At 43.8% G+C, this 18798-nt stretch overlaps 2 protein-coding genes across 7 annotated transcripts in view; one reads left to right on the top strand and one right to left on the bottom strand.

Moving 5' to 3' along the window:
• The window catches only part of CLCN1 (chloride voltage-gated channel 1), a 65090-nt gene extending 54970 nt beyond the window's left edge, over positions 1-10120 (top strand). For both annotated transcript variants that reach the window (XM_039717727.1, XM_039717726.1), the window contains exon 23: positions 357-10120. In XM_039717727.1, the coding sequence (XP_039573661.1) occupies positions 357-752 (396 nt within the window). In that variant the 3' untranslated portion in view covers positions 753-10120. The remainder of the gene's footprint in view (positions 1-356) is intronic.
• The window catches only part of FAM131B (family with sequence similarity 131 member B), a 32349-nt gene continuing 20781 nt past the window's right edge, over positions 7231-18798 (bottom strand). For 2 of the 5 annotated variants that reach the window (XM_039717739.1, XM_039717740.1), the window contains 4 exons: positions 17520-17613; positions 16723-16920; positions 16250-16393; positions 15288-15832 (listed from right to left, as the gene is read on the bottom strand). In XM_039717739.1, coding sequence (XP_039573673.1) covers positions 15288-15832; positions 16250-16393; positions 16723-16920; positions 17520-17613 — 981 coding nt within the window. Of the gene's footprint in view, positions 15833-16249; positions 16394-16722; positions 16921-17519; positions 17614-18798 lie in introns of all 5 variants that reach the window. The other 3 variants (XR_005628489.1, XR_005628488.1, XM_039717738.1) reach the window with 3 other exon arrangements.

The following is an 18798-nucleotide window of genomic DNA, read 5'->3' on the forward strand; positions in this document are numbered from 1 at the left end:
TCTGAGTCGGCTCTTTGGAAGCCACGAAAAGCAATGGATGACTGCACTACAGAGGAGGCAGCAGGTGTTGTTTACAGCGATGTTAACAGGTTCATCTTTTGCATGAGTGCAGGCTTAATAGCCACTCTTAACTGAGTGGATATTATTGTTTCTGAAAGAGGTGTGGAATTTGTTGTTTACCATGGAATTTTTCATTACATCACCAGTGTAAAAGATTATCTCCACAGGCCCCAGAGGTAGAGCTGTGACTCTGTTTGTGATCCCTTTAACCTGGGGAGTAGATGAACTTCTGCTGGGTAGGGCTGGGCCAGGGTGCCTTTCATGTTTTTTTTTCTGAAGTGTTTCTCTTTTTCTAGCTCCAGAAGGCAATAGAGGGTTCCACCCGCTCTGGGGTTCGTCTCCGACCACCCCTTGCCAGCTTCCGTGACATCAACCGGACTTCCACCAGCACCAAGGCAGGGCAGGGCGCTCAGGCATGGAGCCGGGAAGACAATGGCACGGTGGCAGCAGAGCAAGCAGCAAACCTGGGCACTGAGAGCCCTCTGCCCCCCTGCTCACACTCCCCCCAGCCCTCACACTCACAGGAAGAGGGGGAAGTCCCCAGCTCCACTTATGCCACGGATACTGAGCTGGAAGAGATGGAGCTGACAGGGCGAGTTGCTGAAAACATCTCAGACATCCTCAAGGACATAAACCTACGTACCACTGACCTGGATGAAGAGGAAGATGAGGATGAGGATGTTCCTTTATAGCTGGTGTGAGGGTAGCAGTCCATCACACTCTTCAGTGAGCCAGTCTTCTTGTGTTTGCTCCTCCAAGAGAAGCTTTTGGATGCTCTTTGCAATCCCCACAGAGGAATGATTCAGCTGGCAAGAGGGACATCAGACTGATCCTTTCTTCTGATGCTTTCCCTCTGTGCAAACTGTTGGGCTGCTGGACTATTAGGGCATGTGCAGGTGTCAGATGTGAACTGCAAGGAGCCTGAGTGCAAGCAGAGCACACTGTAACAGGACATGGATACTGCTGACACAGTCAGGACGCCCTGGCTCAATCTGCCATGTGGAAAGTGGAGGAGGATCAGCTCTCACTCGCCACTGATGCCATCCTTCCAGCCACACCAGGCCTGCAGGCAGCAGTGTACCACAGCCAGACCTCCAACCTAGAAGCATACTGCTGCTTCTGACTGCCACCCTGTCCATGTCGCTGCAGCTCCTTTTCACTGGCTCTTACCTTGCACCCCCCCAAACATTCCCATGTAGAACATTTTTATTCTTTCTCAATTTTTACTCTGGGATTTTCCTGGATGGGGATGCAGTTAGGAGCTTCTCCTCTGTCCCATAGCTGAGCCATGCCCTAAGAACAGATAGGAGGAAAGTATTTGGTGTCTCATGTCTTGAATTCAGCCAAGGCTTTAGAAAACACTGGAAGGGAAAAAAGCTTCTTTGTTTTCCCATCATCTCTGAAATTTTAAAACAGAATGGGAAAATCTTAAGTGAGGGCAGCCTCAGTGCTGGGGGAAGAGGAGTAAAACAGCATCTATGTACCTATATTTCAAATAACTTTTTGTCTCTCTGAATCACTGTTCACAATTTTCCACAGTTATAGTCTTAAAATATAAGAACTCCAGAAAAAAAATAATTATGGAGTATTAGCAGGCTGCCAAGAAATACAGCAGAGGGAAGACACATTTTCTACACTTTGAAAACACAGTTTCTTTCTGAAAACTCCTGCTCTCTTTTCCTGGTAATTCTACCCTGCCTCTTTTCCACATTCTTCTGCATACCTCAGATCTGAGAATTCCAGCTCTCACTTTTGCCAGCTTGTCTCTGTTGTGACTAACACAGAGACCTCAACCCTTGTCTGCAGCATCCCTCTCTATTCCAGTTCTGAATCTGGAGCAGATCTGCATCTTGCAAAAAGATGTCTTGTCAGTTTGTGTCATGCATGCAAAACCTTGACATCCAAAGGTAAGATGCTGCTTTGTTTAATTCACTGCTCTTGTGAGGTTTTCTCAGTAAACAGGCAAAACCAAATTCTGTGTATTCTGCAGCTTCTTCTAACAGTCTACATCTTTTTCTACCATATTTTTGGTGTCTCATACCATTTAGATGCAGTCCCAAGCAGCCTATTAGATGTGTTTCGACTTATCAACAACAGAGAAGAAATCCAGGCTCAGAAAATACGTTCTTGGGGGTTATCTCATTCCCCTTCCTGATATTAGTAAACCATTATCTATCTTAGAGTGATCAGTTCTACTTTAACATGTGATTTTCCATAAGCTGTCTCAGAAGCAAGTCAAAAATATCATTACTTCTAACCCAGTCTCCAAAGGAAAATTCCCTCCTGGCTTTAATTCCAAGGATTGACCTTGCACCAATTGCTCTCTGATGATGCTTATGGGTGGGAGAGTCTGTGACGAACTTACAGTAGAAGGAAATCTTCCCCGCGAGTCTCTTGCAGAGAGACAAATTTATTCCTGCTGTCTGGAATTCAGAGCCCCTCAGGTCTGTTGTGTTTCAGGCACAAGATCACCCTTGATAAGCTAACTGGGGACAGCCTTCCCTGCCTTAATGGTGGTCTGTCCTCTGGGAGCCACCCTGTCCTTGTGAGGAGACTGGTGATCTGAGGGCAAGTCCCTTGCACACAGCAGCTGCTTGGCTCCACCAGAGGGGCATGTTTGTGTCTGCCAGGCATCAGCATGGCCTCCCCTCTACCTTTGAGTCACCTTCCGCTGCCTGCAGGGAAGAGGCAAAACAACTGCCTTTTTTTTTTTTTTTCCTTTTTTTTTTCCTCAGGGAATTGTGAAGTCCCTTATATAAGCAGAGGAGAAAGAACATTCCTTTTACAAAAGTAAAAATATTCAGTGAGTGACAACACTGAGACCAAATCTGGTCTGAGGGTCCAAGCACACCCAAGAAGGATGAGTTTCTCCAAGTCATCCCCAATCTTATGGTGCAGACTTATATTTTACAGCTTAACCACAGGCTTCCACAGATGAGGCAAGGAGAAACTTTGAGGCTGGAGCCAGCACACCTCCCCCTCCTCTCCCCTGAACACAGATATATGCTCTGCTTCAGTCCCACACTTCTTCTACACTGTGCTACAGAAGAACTGGTATGTGACTGGCTGAGAAAGCAGATGGGAGTCTAAATCAAAGCCAGCGAGTGTGTGAGTCACGACAGACAGATTGTGAGCTGGGGGAGATGAAGCTGGAACAAAAAATGATGCACATGGAGAAAGGCTTGGGGAGTGAAACACTGGCTAACCTGGGAAGCTTCTTGAGGTTCATCACTTGAGATTGCAAGAGAACACACATGTGCCCACACATGCACACACAGGTACTCTCCATTCCTATTGCCTTTAGCAATCCCTGGGTTACTGTGAGGAGCAGGATTGTTCTCTGGGGGGGGAGCTGAAAGGTGACTGTAACTGCTGCTCTTTGCAGACACTACTCAAGACCCATTCCAGGTATTGCCTCCACCTATGGAACAGCAGCATCTATCTGCACCATTTGCTCACCTTTATTCATACATGAAAATGTGTAAAGAGCCAGGATGGGGGAAAAAACACTCTGCAAAAAGATGGTTTGCAAAGGCTGAAGTTGTTTCCATTTCCATCTTATCAATAAAATCTTCACTGAGTTGATGCCAAGTACATTAATAGGAGCAAAATGTGCAGTAAAATAATACTAAGCCTACCTTTGTCAAGGGAACTTTAAGTTTGTACCTTCTCAGGCTATCCCACTACACCCCCTCAAAGTTTAAACTTGAAACCTTTGTCCAACAAACAAAGTCACACTGATCTGTCACTCTAAAACCTGCATCTCCCATCCTATCCAAATAGCACAGATTTTATTCGCTACAGTGAATTTTATTTTTTTTTTCTCAACCCAAAATACCCCCAGAATCTGTACCAGATGTGAGGGCTTCCCATCCAGATAGAAATTCACATCTATCAAAAAACTGAACTCTTCCTTTCACATGGCACTTAAGGGTGAAAGCAGACTCTTGTTTTTAAATGCATCAATATAAAGAATTAAAAAAACAGGGAAGACTTACGGTTAGTAAGACGACATGTGGAACTTTAGGTAGGTATGACATGGCTAAGAGACTTGGCCATGAGCTGAATGAAGGAGCAAACACATGGGGATGAACTACTGAATAACAAGAAATATTTGCCTCAACAAAGTAACAATTTTGGTTGCCATTTGAGACTGAAGAAATTCTAGTTTTCTAAGCCTATGGACAAAAACAATTAGTACAGGCAGAAACAGAGAGACAGAACGAGTCCATAAAAACATCCCCCTTCTGCTCAGTTATGCAGATACTGTACAGAAGTGTGTATTTTTTGGCTAAAGAGTACAAGACAAGCAATAACCAGCTGAGCAAGAGAAGATCCCTCTTTGCCAAATTAGTTCAAACCCAGGAAGGGTACAATTAAAAACACACTACTAAAAATACAGTCACAGCAAGCACTAAGTTGCTCATGGCCACATAAACAGGTATCTGGACACAGCTCTCATAAAAATACAATCAACAATAGAGACCAATAATTAAAATTTACACATACAATATGTGCCTGAGCATTAGGGTTAGGGTCTTAAGATGTGATGCAAAACTGTTTAATGCTGTGTTTGTGGGAGACAAGCTTAAACTAGTCCTGACTGTGAGCCACAGGCTGTTCTTGTGTGTCCTCACAGCCACTGGAGAGACAACCCTGTGCATGTGTGTTCAGCCACACACACAAACATCACCTCTGTCAAATCACGGTTGTGCAGCAGCAGAAAACTCTTCAACTCAGTTTCCTGTGCCTTGAGCTACATCCCTCTTCCCTCAGCTTGCTGGATGTCACCAAGTCCCAGTGCAGCTTCATTGTAAGACCAACAAGACTGCTGTGGACACTGCTGATGGCTAAGTGAGGTAGAGCCTCAGTCAAACCTATTACTAGTTCAAGCATTGGACTTTCAAATCCCAGCCTTTTTAGTGTGCTGCTAGTGCAAACATCTAATGTGTAGTAAAACCAGCTACAGAAACATATCTAGCCGACCTGAAGAATTGCACCTGATATGGAAGACAACATCCAGCTGAGGAAAAGTCCAGTAGCAAATTCATAAATGAAACAGAATGCAGAGAAATGAAAATGTGAATTGCCTACTTTAGAGGAACAACAACCTAAGTACTGCTAGTGTCTGACCCTTTAATGAATGGCTACTCAGTTTGAAGAACAGAAGGGAAAGCTACAAGGTATACTGAGATATATTCAGAATTAAAGCCACATAAACTCAAGGCAGAAGCTTTTCAGTTTTTTTTTCCACAGAGAAACAAAGGCAAAAGACAGTAATGGAAGATTAATGAGAAATACATTTGAAATGTAAAAAAATCTACTTTTTCTTCCCCCTCAAAGTTCCATAGTGCACTTAAGCAAACAGGCTGTGAAAAGAAATGGGAGCTGAAATGGCTGGATTGTGACCAAACATGTAACGGAATCCTATGCTTAACTCAAACTGGCAATTTCTCTGGCACAGAAGACAAGATCTGTCTGAGGAACCATGCAGAAAGTACCCTTGCAGCTGGCAAAGTGCAGATCCAGCGAGGTGTACAGCAAGAACGCTCTTATGCCCTTTTTAGTTACCCTTCTCATTAATCACTTAGAAGTAACATATGAGGTATTGTAAACCAGCAACATGAGAGAAACATATGGCAGGTTTGCCATCTAGTCTAAACAAAGAAATAAGCAGAAAGTGGAGATGAGAACCTCAGGCAGATAGCATAGAATAAGGTTCATGCTGGGGCTAAGCAGCTAAATCCAGAGAAGAGGAACTGAACTGAGGGGTAAATCTAATCTAGTATGATGACAAAAAAGTTCTTTTAGGTGAAACACTCAGCAGCTGGATAGCATCTTTGCAGAATAATGTGAAATTAAAAAAAAATAAAATTTTCCTATGCAGAGGTATAACTTCCAGGGCCAGAGACATTTTGTTTTCCCAGAGACTCAAGTCTTAAACATATGTGGAATAAATTATTTCATTTGACACACTACATTTCAAAAAGAAAGTAGTTTAGAAGCCATTTGGGGGGAAAAAAAACAACAAAAACCACAACATCAACAATAAAAAACCAAAACAAACAAAAATCACACACAAAACCAGGAGAGAGTACAGGGGAAACTTACAAGAATTGACAAAAATAAAATTTACAACAATAAAATTAAAAAAAAACCCTCAAAAAACTACAAACAAAAACCTAAAGCAGTTAACTAAGTGTGTCTTATGCAAGTCACAATTAATTCTATGAACATAGTTATGCAGACATACATACCAAGTGGTGGGTGACACTCTATTTGGTAGCAAAAGCAAGTAAACTGGAAAGAAGCAAATTAAATTCAAATAGAACACAGAAAGCAAAAGTCAGTGCAATAGCCCTGGTTGTAAAATATGTTATGCCTTGAGCAGGGCAACAGACACTGCTTAGTTCCTGGAAGAAACAGAGTCTGAAAAGGACAAGTATCTTGACAAGGAAATAATACCTTTTATGGCTAGAATTTAAAAGTCTCATATGGCAAACAAACTATGGCAAAGCTACTGGATCTGCCTAATGTCCTGCATCAGAAGCAGATGACAAAACAATGTTGGAAGTGCAGAGATGTTTCCTTCCCTCTGGGTCAACCAATTCCCCAATTTACTATGAGGACAGCGGGCGAAGAAGCATTTAAAACTGAAATGTGAACCCAGAGTCGTGCTACACAGTTTCAGTGCCTTTTATAACCTAAGCATCAGACACCTTTCTGTGTCCTAATGGGCAGTTGTGAAATTTCTGTCTAATTCTTGAGTCAGATGTGTCTGCATCTCACCAGTATTGGGACAAAACTTGTATGTATCACCTGGAAAATGTTTATTCAGTAGAACAGGAAAACTCACTCTGTGCTAAATTAGAGGATCGTGTTGATGTGATGCTTTCTATCCTCAAATCTGGCCTAGGATTCATGTCCTGGTAGTCACAGACACACATCAGATTTTAGCCCTGTATAGTCAAACATGTGATGTTCTTTCTTAATGAGAAATCAGATACTTCCTACTCTGGGGTGCTTCTCCAAGCCACCATGGATCCTTTTCAATGTGCTCCATCAGGCTATGTCCTTGAAAACACTCCCTCTTCCTAGAATCCTCCTTCCTGAGATGCAAGTCCCCTGGAACCAGTCCCACAGAAATAAAACACTTCCACCAGCCAGGAGGGCAAGACCACATTCTGTTTAATAACAACTCCATAAAGGACTGTACATGCTATTTTGAGCTACCTCCCCTCCTTTACTGTGGTTGCTGCCACGTACAGGCATGGAGGTGTTTAGTGCCATATAGTTCTCTAAGTCTATGTCATGTGTGCACACTTATGCAGGTGGTTGCACATGGATCTATTTATATATAGCTTTGTAGAAGTGTTCATCTCATAAGTCACATTATCAAAACATGCGAAGTATATCCAACAAAAATTTTCAAGCAAACATGTTTTGGAGCTGGAAGACCAAAGGCAAATCAGACTCATTTTAGTTATTAAGGACTAGTGTGGGACAATGCAAGGATGAAGGCTTTCAGTAGTGGGTCCCTTTCCCTTTTTGTTTTACTTCCATTCAGCACCTTCTCCCCAAACATCAATGCACCCCTGTAAACACTAACTGAAAAGGATACAGACAATCACAATGCAGCCTCCCCGCTACAGAAAACACAGACAGGCTTGGGGGAAGCCCTTGAAAACTGCTTTGCAGCCACCTCTGCTGTAACATACACTTATGCTAAAGTAGTTTCAGATACTGAGAATACAATATTTGAAGACCCAAGCCTTTAGTTATTTTTACACGTTTCAGGAATCCATTCCGCGTGTCACCCCTGAGGTTCCCATCCACCACCCTCATACCTCCCAAATCCTCTGCCTGTACCCACCCACGTCTGAAAAGAGCTGAAACAAGAGGAATCTTGTTCCCTGTAAAATTACTATTTGAGTTCCAGTTTTATAGTGTAGGGATTCCCAGAGACCTCCAGTCATGCACAACATCTACAAATCAGAGAAGACAAATTAAAGCCAAACAAGAATATGTACCTGCAAAAGAGCTTTTGGCTTGCTACGTTGCTCAAGCATGCAGTATCTGAAAAGAAAGGAAGTCCACCTACACTTGCCTCATGGGAACATGGCAGAGCTCTGAAAGAGGGCTCTTAACCTTGTGGCCTCCAATCCAATCATGACTGGATTTCCATGCCCAATGAAATGAATCCAGAAGGCCAATGAATCTGGACTACATGCCTTTATCTTATTAGAAGCAAATCTCGATGCACAATATTGTTTCCATAATGGAGAAAAGCCTTTTTAGATGCTTTTGTCTTGCAAGCATGGACATTTGATCCCTTATGGGAAAGCAAAAACAAGACTAGGTTTCAGAGGGCATTTAAAATGTCCCCACCTGAAGGAGATAAGGAAGATCCTAGCAGGAGCATTCTTTCCACAGAACACTGCAACCCCTCTCTTCCCAGAAGACAGCAGCTACTACCCATCAGTAGGTAGGTCCTGCCCATGGCAGAGGGGTTGGTCTTGATGATCTTTAAGGTCCCTTCCAACCATTCTGTGATTCTGTGGTATCTGCACTGAAAACATTCTTGAACAAGTCTTTACAGTTTCATGCTTTCTCAGAATCACAGCCTAACTAAATTTTTCTTCTTCCAACAATATGTATCTGCACTGGAAAAATACAGCACATATTTCTTTTCTTTTGTGCAGACCAACACTGACAATCATAGAGCTTCTCTTCATTTCCAAGGAAAAAATAACACTTCTGTCTGCCTATGCTGGAGAAAAATGTCAGTGCAAGGATGTAAATAGACCCTGATGTTGCAAGCGCAGATCTTCCATGTCCATTTGTTAACACCATAACCCTCACGCCTTACCACAATCAATCCATGGAGCTGGTTGTGCTGCTGAGGGAGCACAATGCCCCCAGGCTCCATGACATATTCTGAGACAGAGAGAGACTCTGATCTGGCATAGAAGTGCAACTCTTCTGCTTCTGCACAGGTTCACTATTACTTAGCCTGGGAAAAGCCTATGGTACAAAAGAGGCACCTGACATTGACTTTACAGCTTGCAATCATATTCGAGACTGTGCTTTAATGACTGTAGGCTGTCCTACACATACATTTAGTTCTAATAGGCACCATTTTACTAACATTTTCCCTGTTTATTTTTCCTTTCCCTGAGCCATGGCATAGAAATCTTTCCCTGTCAGATTGCTACAGGGGAAGAAAATCAATGATGCAAGTATTACTTATTTACATTTTTCTAGCTGTAAGCTGCTGATTATCTCTGTATTGGAATTAATTTTTTTCTTAACTTTATTTTCTTCTTTTCTTTTAGAAAAAGTCAAACAGTTAGTTTAAAAGATATGTCAGAGTTGTCTGAACAAGGAATACTGGAAAATCCACCTGGGAGAAATCAGAAGGAAGAGCTTAGACTTTGCCAACGTTGCTCTGCTTTTTATAGCATTTAGAGGCAGGTTATCTGAGTTTGCTTCTCCTTCTAGGCAATTATCAATACAACAGTTAAGGCAAACTAAGCTGAATTTAGGTATTTTGGCTTTCCAGTGAGATCAGAACTCACACTAACTTCATTTGGGCAAGGAGTAAGTTCTTATTTTGTGTATTTCTCATATGATTTCCCTGAAGAACAAAGCACACTGTGAACTGTTTTTTGAAGACAATGAAGAAGAAGCCAGCAGGTACCCAAACTCAGGGAGGTCTCTTTCCTATCACTGTCTTGAAAAGAAAAAGTGTGGCTTGGACTGAGGAGTACCATAAGCTGCAACAATCCTGGACCTACAGCTTGCATAGCAATTCTGAACCTCAGTCCACTCTGCTGGGAGTCTGCCATGAAGCTTCTTACCTGTGCTGTGTAAACAAAAGACTTCAAGCTTTTCTGGACCTTTTTTCCAAGCCTTTCTCCCCATGTCTTTCCCTCTCTGCCACACACAGTGGTGCACAGGCCTGTGCTGCTGCACTCTGCCTTGCCTCACCACAACACCTCCTACTCTGTCAGAGAGATGACTTTCCTTCTCCAGTTCTTTCCTTCTCCAGTTCTCCAGGGCTACAACTAACATTTTTCTTTGTTGCTGTACACAGTACAGCATGCACAGGCTCTGCCTAGGAGTGAAGTACTCTTCCGTATCTCACATTACACTGGAACTGGCCTGAAAATAGGGGTAAATGTCCCTTCCAACAGCTATGCTTCACTCTTAAACAAGTCTCCCCTCTTGCAATTACAGGATAAGACTTGTCAGTATCTTTAGCTGCCATGGAGTTTAATCACTGAGTGCATACACAATTTGTGCATGTTAAATTTTATTAATTTCATGCATTCATCAAGTTACTCATGTCCTCTTGCCCATTTTCCAGGGTTTACCTCGAAGGGGCCTGTGGAAGGGAACAGTGAGGAAAACAATAGGGCATAAATAAGAAAGACCAAATCGAGTAAGAGCATACTAAAAATTCCAAGGAAAACACTAAAGAAGAAAATGGGGAATGATGTCCTTCCTGGTTCCCTAGTGGGTCTTATTCTTTTCAGGCAGATATATCACAATCAACTCAAGCCAATTTAAGTTGCATCTGCAACCAGTCTTCCACATGACCATCTACACATTTCAACGGCCCTCAGTGATGCCTGCCTCACCAAGAGAAGCAATATAAAGAGTTCATCCCACTGAAACCTTTATTCAGGTAGGGGACTGGGTTACTTTCCAATGGGGCCAGTTCCTGAGCAGCCAAATGAGTGTTTGTGCTGGTGCTTTTCAGGCAGTAGAAGTACAGAGCTGCTGGTGGTGGAAGAGAGGAGGCAGGACAGCTCCTTTGAGCAGCTTAGACTCATCCCAAAAATGCCATTTCAAAGTGCACTTTCCCAGTTTCTCTAACCTGATATAAAGGAAGGCCAGCTGCTGAGAACAGCACTCTCTCTCTCTCTGCTCACAGCTCTTCAGTCTTCACTTTTATAGCAGGGTAAAAGTCCCCGGCTTGGTGTGGGCCAGCTGTGAATCAGCACCTGCCCAAGGGTTGTGGGAGGTGAGCATGGTCAGAGGGGAATTCCTCTTCCTTCAAAGCAGCTCACCACTGGATCAGCTTAGAAGCATGGCTAAACTCTGTTCTCTGCAGCAAGCCTGTCCTGAAAGGTGATGTTACCAATTTTTAAGAGGGGAAAGCAAGTGGATGACTTGTCAGCAGCTTTCCAAAAGAAGATGATGATTTTGAGTCACAGAAACTGAAAGAAGCAGATTAACTTTACTGTCCCAGGTAAATGGGAGGTAATGGAATTGAGGAGAACCCAGAAGGCTTGTAAAGAAAGCTTCAGATTTATATAAAAGCTTATGAAATAGTATCACTAATCAGGTATGAGCAATCATGGGAGAAGGAACAAGAGATAATTTTCTTGCAGTAGAAGATTTTAAATTAGGGTCACTTCTGGTTAAGCCTTTCATGTTTAGCACAGTAATTTCAAGTTTAGCACAGTAATTTCAACAAGTTCCTACTGAAGACAAATGCTTGGCAGAAAGATGGGAATCTTCCACCTCAACTACTTCAAGAATACCCAAAATTTTCTGTAGTGCAGCTTTGCTTCATAATGGATTTGTGGAAACAAACAGCAGAGCTCAGTTTCTTAGTAACTGCAGATCAGGGATACTGAGCTCACCTTTCCTTATTTACAGCCTCACAAACACAATTTGGGCTCTGACTATTTGGCTGGACTCTCTCCAACTCATCCTTCCTCACCAGGATAAAGGGACTGCAGGCCAAATTTTGCTCACAGAGCACCTGTGCCTTCCATATGCTTGAATAGGTGTATCTATATAATAACAGCTTTTCTGGGAAACATACAGTAGGTTCCAGGTCTCTCTCTGATATTGGATATACACAGGCAGCAGGCCTGTTATGTAAGAAAAGGCCAGATTACACAAACAATTTTCCACTTTCAAAGAGATTCAAACTGCCTTTCCAGTTCAGCTCAGGCTGCTCTTTCAGGTGGCAAGTGTGGACAGGAAGACCTGCTCTCTCTAGTCAGACTCCTAGCAACTAGCTCTTTTGGATTGTGGAGAGGTATGGAAAATAGACTTTTTCTTTCTTTTAGGAAAAGGCTGAAATTTTATTATTCACAGAATGTTAAGCCATTTATGAAAAAAAAATTACAGAATTTAGTAAGCTGGAAGGTTTTTACAGAGAGTGGTGTTCAAACCAGTCTGTATTCACAGAGAATGAGGCTCTCTACAGGTTTCTAAGACAGCAGGTTATGGAACTATACAGCAGGGTATAATTCTTTATCCCAGTTCCGCAGAGGCTAGAAGAATCTACAGATTTTCTCTTCCTACTGGACTCTACAGAATTTTCTATATGGTCAATTTTTTTCACACTTTTGCTTATGTAGATAACTCCCTGTCACTGCTTTCCATGGAGATAAGGTATATCTTTTAGATATCAATCAGACATCTTAGTAAATGTACCACACGTCCATATTAAAGAAAAAGAAGTCCTGGACAAGTTGACCCACTTGTCCCAGTCTGTAAACAACACAAAAGGATCACTAGAAGCTACACTGAAAGTTACTGTAAACATCCAGATTGGTCCTGGAGAGGCACATGGGAACAAAATGGTTTGGAGAAAGAAACAACAAGCCACCCGAATCTCCCACAAAGGTACACACCTAACCTTTTTGTTTCCCTGAAGACCTTTTGAAAAAGAAATAAAAATAGCTTTAAACTTACTCATTTACTCATGTGCTGAAGCACTCTTGCTACTTGCCCCATTTCCCTTTTCTGACTAGTGTGATTTCCCAGGCCCTGCTTCACAGCTGGACCCAAGTCAGTTCTGGACAATGAGCTACCACTGGCCCTGCAAGAACTATAGGAGATCATTTTTATCAAGCCTTGCTGCTCAGGGGAGTTAGTACCTGAATGTGTAAACACCTTTGAAGAGATACTGAAAGCTCATCATTCAGGAGAAGAGCGACCTCCTTAGAAAGACGGAAGCAAGACCAAGCAAACACATAAAAAAAGATGGGTCACAAAAACTTTTCTCTCTTACCTACACCAAATTACCAGTGTAATTTAAACATCCCAGAGGTCTTTCATTTAGAGATGCAATGGAGAGGGAAGACAGATCTGCTTGAAGTGGACTGGGCTGGAAAGACCTTGGTATTGAAAAAGGAGTCCCTCTTTCTGCAGCTGCCTGTGTCAGTGGGAAAAAGCTGACTGGGGTGAAGTTCTTCCTCAGAGTCCCATTCCTACTTTTCACAATTCTCGGACATCATTTGCTTTGCTTGCTAGGAGCTGTCTAAACTCTGAGACTTGATGATATTCCTTCAGTCACATTTTGTTCGCCTTAGACATTCTTCCCTGAAAATATGCAGGAACTGAACCTGAAGCAGGAAAGAAGCATGTATCACTCTCCTGTCATCCAAAAAACACACCAAGCCTGAAGAGGAGGCAAAGAAGAGACAAATGTATCATGAATTAAACAGAGCAAATATGAGTCAGAGTAAGTGAGAAAGAGTTGCTCCTGAAACAGCATGGCAGTGTCCAGGCAATTCCTTTCTCTACCTCATCAGATCCAGCATCTGATCTACACCCATGCTCTGCTGATGCTTTCTTGCAAGAGGTTTTGCAATTAAAACTCAGCACTTAGGTAATCTCTGCTGGTTCTGTTCAGTCCTCCAGCAAAATCAATAACCTTATACAATTTTTGCTTTTGTCCCTGTTTATTTCCTGGCGAGAGCTGAAAGTGAAACAATTTCCTTTCAAAACTTCTCCCTCCCAAAAGGAGATCTGTAAAAAATTGGCGAGGAACTGCAAGAGATCAAATTCCCCCTAATCAGAAAATCATGTTTTTTTAAACAAAAAATATAGAACCCATACAAATAGGGGAAACACCTGAAATCAGCTTTCTCCGCACCTAAAAAAGAGATGGGAGGGAAAAACAAACAGACCAAGTACTGAGCATTATTTACATTGCTTGGGGGTAGGAAAACGAAAGAAGAAAACATAGGCAGGAAGAAGAAAAAGACAAACAGGAGGAGAAAATTTCCTCTCTTTTCATCCAGTTATATTTGGCACTGCAGGAGTGGCAGAAATGGGAAAGGTGCAGTATTACTGTTAAGTCATGACTGGAGTACAGGCCTTTCCCATTACTAACTGCTTTGTTATGAACACTTATTCAGCATATAAAAAGGTTTAAAAAAACCACAAAAACTGAAAACTCTAATGTAAACTAGGTATCTGTGATCTCATGGCTGTACACACTGTTCCTGGACCTGCTGCCTACTCTCTGGGTCTCCCCATTCTGCTGGCAAGGAAAAGACAGAAGGACACAGCAGCAGCACCAAGATGTGCATGTCCTCAAGCCCCCTGCAAGAGTCAGCATTTTATGACTGTCTCCATAGCTGAAAATGTCCTTTCCACTGGCTTCCAGTGTCCACTGCCAAAAGGACACACTACTCTTGCCAGCTCCTGGGAAGGCAGAAATGTCAAAGAGAAAAACAAATAAGTGAAAGAGACCAAAGCACAAATATCTGAGAGGAGGGTTAGATTTGTATCTGCACCCATTCTTCCATGCCACAGAGCCGTGCCCACAGAGCCACAATGGCAGCACAGCCCGGGCCCTGGGAGCGCAGCTGTATCCATTAAACCTACAGCTTTGCATCAAGGTGCTACTGAGGATCTGGTTACACAGCACATCTCTTTCATGGCCTGATCCTCTACATCAGCCACAATCCTAGCGCTAGTGCAATCTAGATCTGCAAACCACATCTTCATTTTAAGCCAGTTTATATTCATATATTCTATGAAATAGAAGGGGGCCACGTCCACAGAGCAACGTCCATTCTGCCAAGATGAATTCTAGCCACAAAGCTGCTCCCTACACCAAGCCTGTCTCATCAGCCACATCCCCAGTACCAGAAGAGTTTGTATGCACAGCCAACACTTTGTATTAAAAAGATTTAGAAATTATTTACCAATCCAGATCTCTCCAAGCACATCACATGTTGCCCAGAGCAATGAAAATCCAAAATATGTGTCCATGGGGGAGGGGAAGAAAAGTTTTTTATGTGTCAATCACTTTGAGATTTTCCTAGTTTAAAAAAATAATTAAATGTCAGGAATGGAAGGTGTGTCTGCTTGGAAATATGGGGAGCTGGAGAGAAGAATCCCTGTAATTGCATTCCTTGCCACCCCTCTCTCTTTGCTCAGCAATGACGAGAACTTCACAGAAAGCATCAGTTGTTTGTTTCCCCCTCTTCTTCATCAAAAGACTGCACCCCAGAGGAGGTGACATCTGAGACTTTGCGGCTCAGTGCAGCATGTTCCATCTCCTCTCGAGGAGACAAAGATTCCAGGTCCCGGCACACCGCATCATCCTCCTCTGGAGAGGGCTTCTTGTTTAGGAGAGGAGCCTTCTCCAGCCTTGGGTTCCCTTCATCCTCAATGTGGTCCTCCATGTATGTGCTGGACTCAGCTCCACCCCCACCCTGAGCAGTCTGCAGGGGCCACACGTGGACCAGCCCCGTGCTCTGGATGAAGTTCTGCTCCTGCCGCTGTTGCTGCAGCTGCTGCTGCTGGAGAAAGCTGCTCTGAAGCAAAATGCTTTCCTGAAGGTTTGTCTGAGACTCATCAAAATTCTGGCCTAGGTAGGAGCCAGTTGCTGGGGAGGCGATGAGTGACTGGTCACTGGCCTCCCAGGCGTCAGAGGAACCTAAGCAGTACATGCCCTGCGAGACGTAGGAGTGAGGCCAGCTGTCATACTGCGTCTGGGCCATGTGCTCTGCAGGTAAAGGAGGCAAACAACACACAGTAAGACACTCTCCCCAGGCCAGGCTGGCTCATCCAGGTAGCCTGTGTGCCTGAGCATGGCACTGTACTGCACAGGGTGGGTGAATCCTTTAGAGCAAAGGAGGGCAAGAGGAAACAGTTCTGGGCAATTGGCAGGTGACCTTGATACCCACAACTGACTGCAAGAGCTGGTAGCTTTCCACAGTTGTGCTCCAAAAAGGCAAAAGGAACTGGGTTTGAAAACTGTCTGCTAAGATTAAATACCTTGGAGACAGCTCCACAAACAGGGATGACTCTAGCAGATCTGACTGGGGCTACAGAATAAAACAGGGTAGAGCAAAAGAGAGCAACATGACAACCAGAGCAGGAAGGGGGTGTCTTAAGATTAGCAAGAAGCACTAGAGCTCACCTTGGCTCTCCATCAGCTCCTGATAGTTCTCAGAGTAGTTGCCTGCTGGGTTGTCCTGATTTGAGTTTACACTCACATCCTCACCATCCATGGAGGACCAAGCCATGAGAGTCGCTTCAGAAATAGCAAATTGTTCCATCACCCCTGTGCCAAAGGAGGGGAAAGCAAAGATGTGTTAAAGTCTCCACTTCTCGCCATCATCCTTTACCCCGCCTTTTGGTCATGCTGTCCCACTTGGGTGCTATCTAAGCAACACCCACCACACAAAACTGGCCCTTAGCCTCTCCCCCTTGCATTCCACTGGCAATATCCCAACCATCAAAGCCCCTCTCTACTTCAGCCACCTGAACCACCCACAGCCTTTCTTTCCGAGTGCATTTCTCAAGCTTCTGCATTTTGGAATCTCTCAGGGATTCGGCTCTGGGGGCACCCCACCCAATCCATCCCAGATGCCAGAAAGAAGGCAAGCCCACCTGCGAGGAAGCGGGCCTCCTTCTCGCCGTCGCTGAGGTCCGAGTAGGCATCGGCATCCTTGCGCGCGGTCTCATGCGTGTGCTGCTGCTGCTGGCTGTGCGCCTTGCCCCAGCCCTGCCACTCGATCATGTGAGCCACGCGGCCCTGGCCCATCGCCGTTGGCTTCGTCACGTGGTCCTTCATGCTGCGAGATATCCCTAAGGGGCCAGACGTTGGAAAACAAGGGAGGGCTATTACACAGCTCCGGCGCTTTCAGCTGTGCTTTTTACCTCTCTTAGAAGTGGAGCTTCTCCCCTGCTTTCCTGACAGGATGCGTCACTAGGGCTGGGTGCCTCCCACCTTTCACTGCATCACTCTCCAAGGGAGTTTCTCCATCTTTCCTTGGAAAAACTCTCAGAAGGGGGAAAAAGGGGGACCCCAAATATGAAAGACCATTTCATTCCTTGCCTAGAATCCATTTAGGATACAGCTGGGCATGAAGGATGAAGCCTGGAAGTGAACAAACTAAGAAACAGAAAATGGGGTTAAATCCAAGACTGAGGGGAAGCAATTGAAGATGTCTGAGCAGGGGTGCACATTGAGAAGCCAACAGGAGTAAGACAAATCTGTTCTTTCAAAGGGCAACAACTGTGAGATTTCTGTATTTAGAACCACGGTGGTGGAGACTCCTCTAAGGCCATGAAAAGGCGAAAGCCAGAAAGGAGCAGTTGTGAGAGTGACAGAGAGATATGGAAAGAGGCACAAAGGCCTGTGGAGAGAAGCTGCCAAGGATAAAGTCAAATTCTGAGGGCCTCACCAGAGAAAGATGATTTAGCCAAAGCCCCAATCCCATAAGCATTGGAGTTGCGTTTCAGCTTGGGAAGGATGGAGGTCGTATCTTCCATGGAGAGCTGAAAAGAGAGAATATGAAGAAATGATATACAGGAAGGAGAAAAGGAAGTGAATTGTAGTGAGAAAACAGTAGGTAGTTGGAAGATGAGGAGCAGAAGCAAGCAGTAAGAACAAAAGAAGGAAAGGAAAGGAAATTAGAGGCAATTTTACCAGGACTGGATATTGCACAGCAGTGGGACTGACTGAGACAAGGCCAGAGGGAGAGGCAGAAAGAGGCTGTGAGAAGCCTCCTGTTGGCAGCCGCCAGTCCTCCATAGACATGCTGCACCATTTCCAACTCTTTGTTAGAGATGCAAGACATGGCTGATGGACAGTTCAGGCATCTTGCAGTGGGGAGCTGTCAGTGCAATAGGCAAGCCACAGTAATGTATCATATATGCATCATACTACCAATGTTTTGGTCCCTTGGGGTTTTTTTTCTTCTTATATAATCTTAATAAAATGATCATTACTATATCAGTGATGGGTTCTGTTTCAAGCACCTACATCTGTAAAGAAATTTGGTCTACAGCTCTACAGCTCTGCTTAATTTTCTTGACTGTCTTTTTTATGTTTATCCTCAGTCCCTGAATAACAAGGACAGGGCACTACTGGAACAGGCAGCCATCACAAACATCATCACAAAAATAATCTCTCAAGATGAATTCATCAAGCTTCTTCAGACATGCCAGGCATTGCACATGAGGCTTAACTTTCACAAGGGCTAAATAAACATTGCTTCTGCTCCTCATTTCAATCTCTCTGAAAATCAAGGCCAGAATGTTTCAAGCATAAGGATACACAAAAGTAATGACTATGACACTGGACATTTTAAATCCTGACACAAAACAAGTACTTGGTCATAGGCGCAGCCTCACAAAAAGTGAGTGGAGCAGTAACTGGGCAGTGAAATAATTGGAGGCAAAGGAAGGCATTGTAAAGATCTCACACTGTGTATAATTCCAGTCAGTTGCCAAAATTTGAGAGGTGAGATTTTCTGGAAACTGAGTGTAAATGCAGCAGCTGAGGCATCCTGTAACTGTGAAGGCAGGAATGTGATGTGTGTAACGTGAGCTGAAGAAATCAGAAAGCAGGAAGAACAGTAAAAAGCAAGAGCACAGCTCTTGTTCCATGAAGCATTTACTTTGGTGATGAAGCTTGTTGGAGAAAGCCCATCTATGCCCCCACTGGTCATTCCTGCCTGG

The sequence above is a fragment of the Passer montanus genome, unplaced genomic scaffold (genome assembly GCF_014805655.1).
Source record: "Passer montanus isolate IOZ18808 unplaced genomic scaffold, ASM1480565v1 scaffold39, whole genome shotgun sequence".
Classification (NCBI taxonomy): Eukaryota; Metazoa; Chordata; class Aves; order Passeriformes; family Passeridae; genus Passer; species Passer montanus.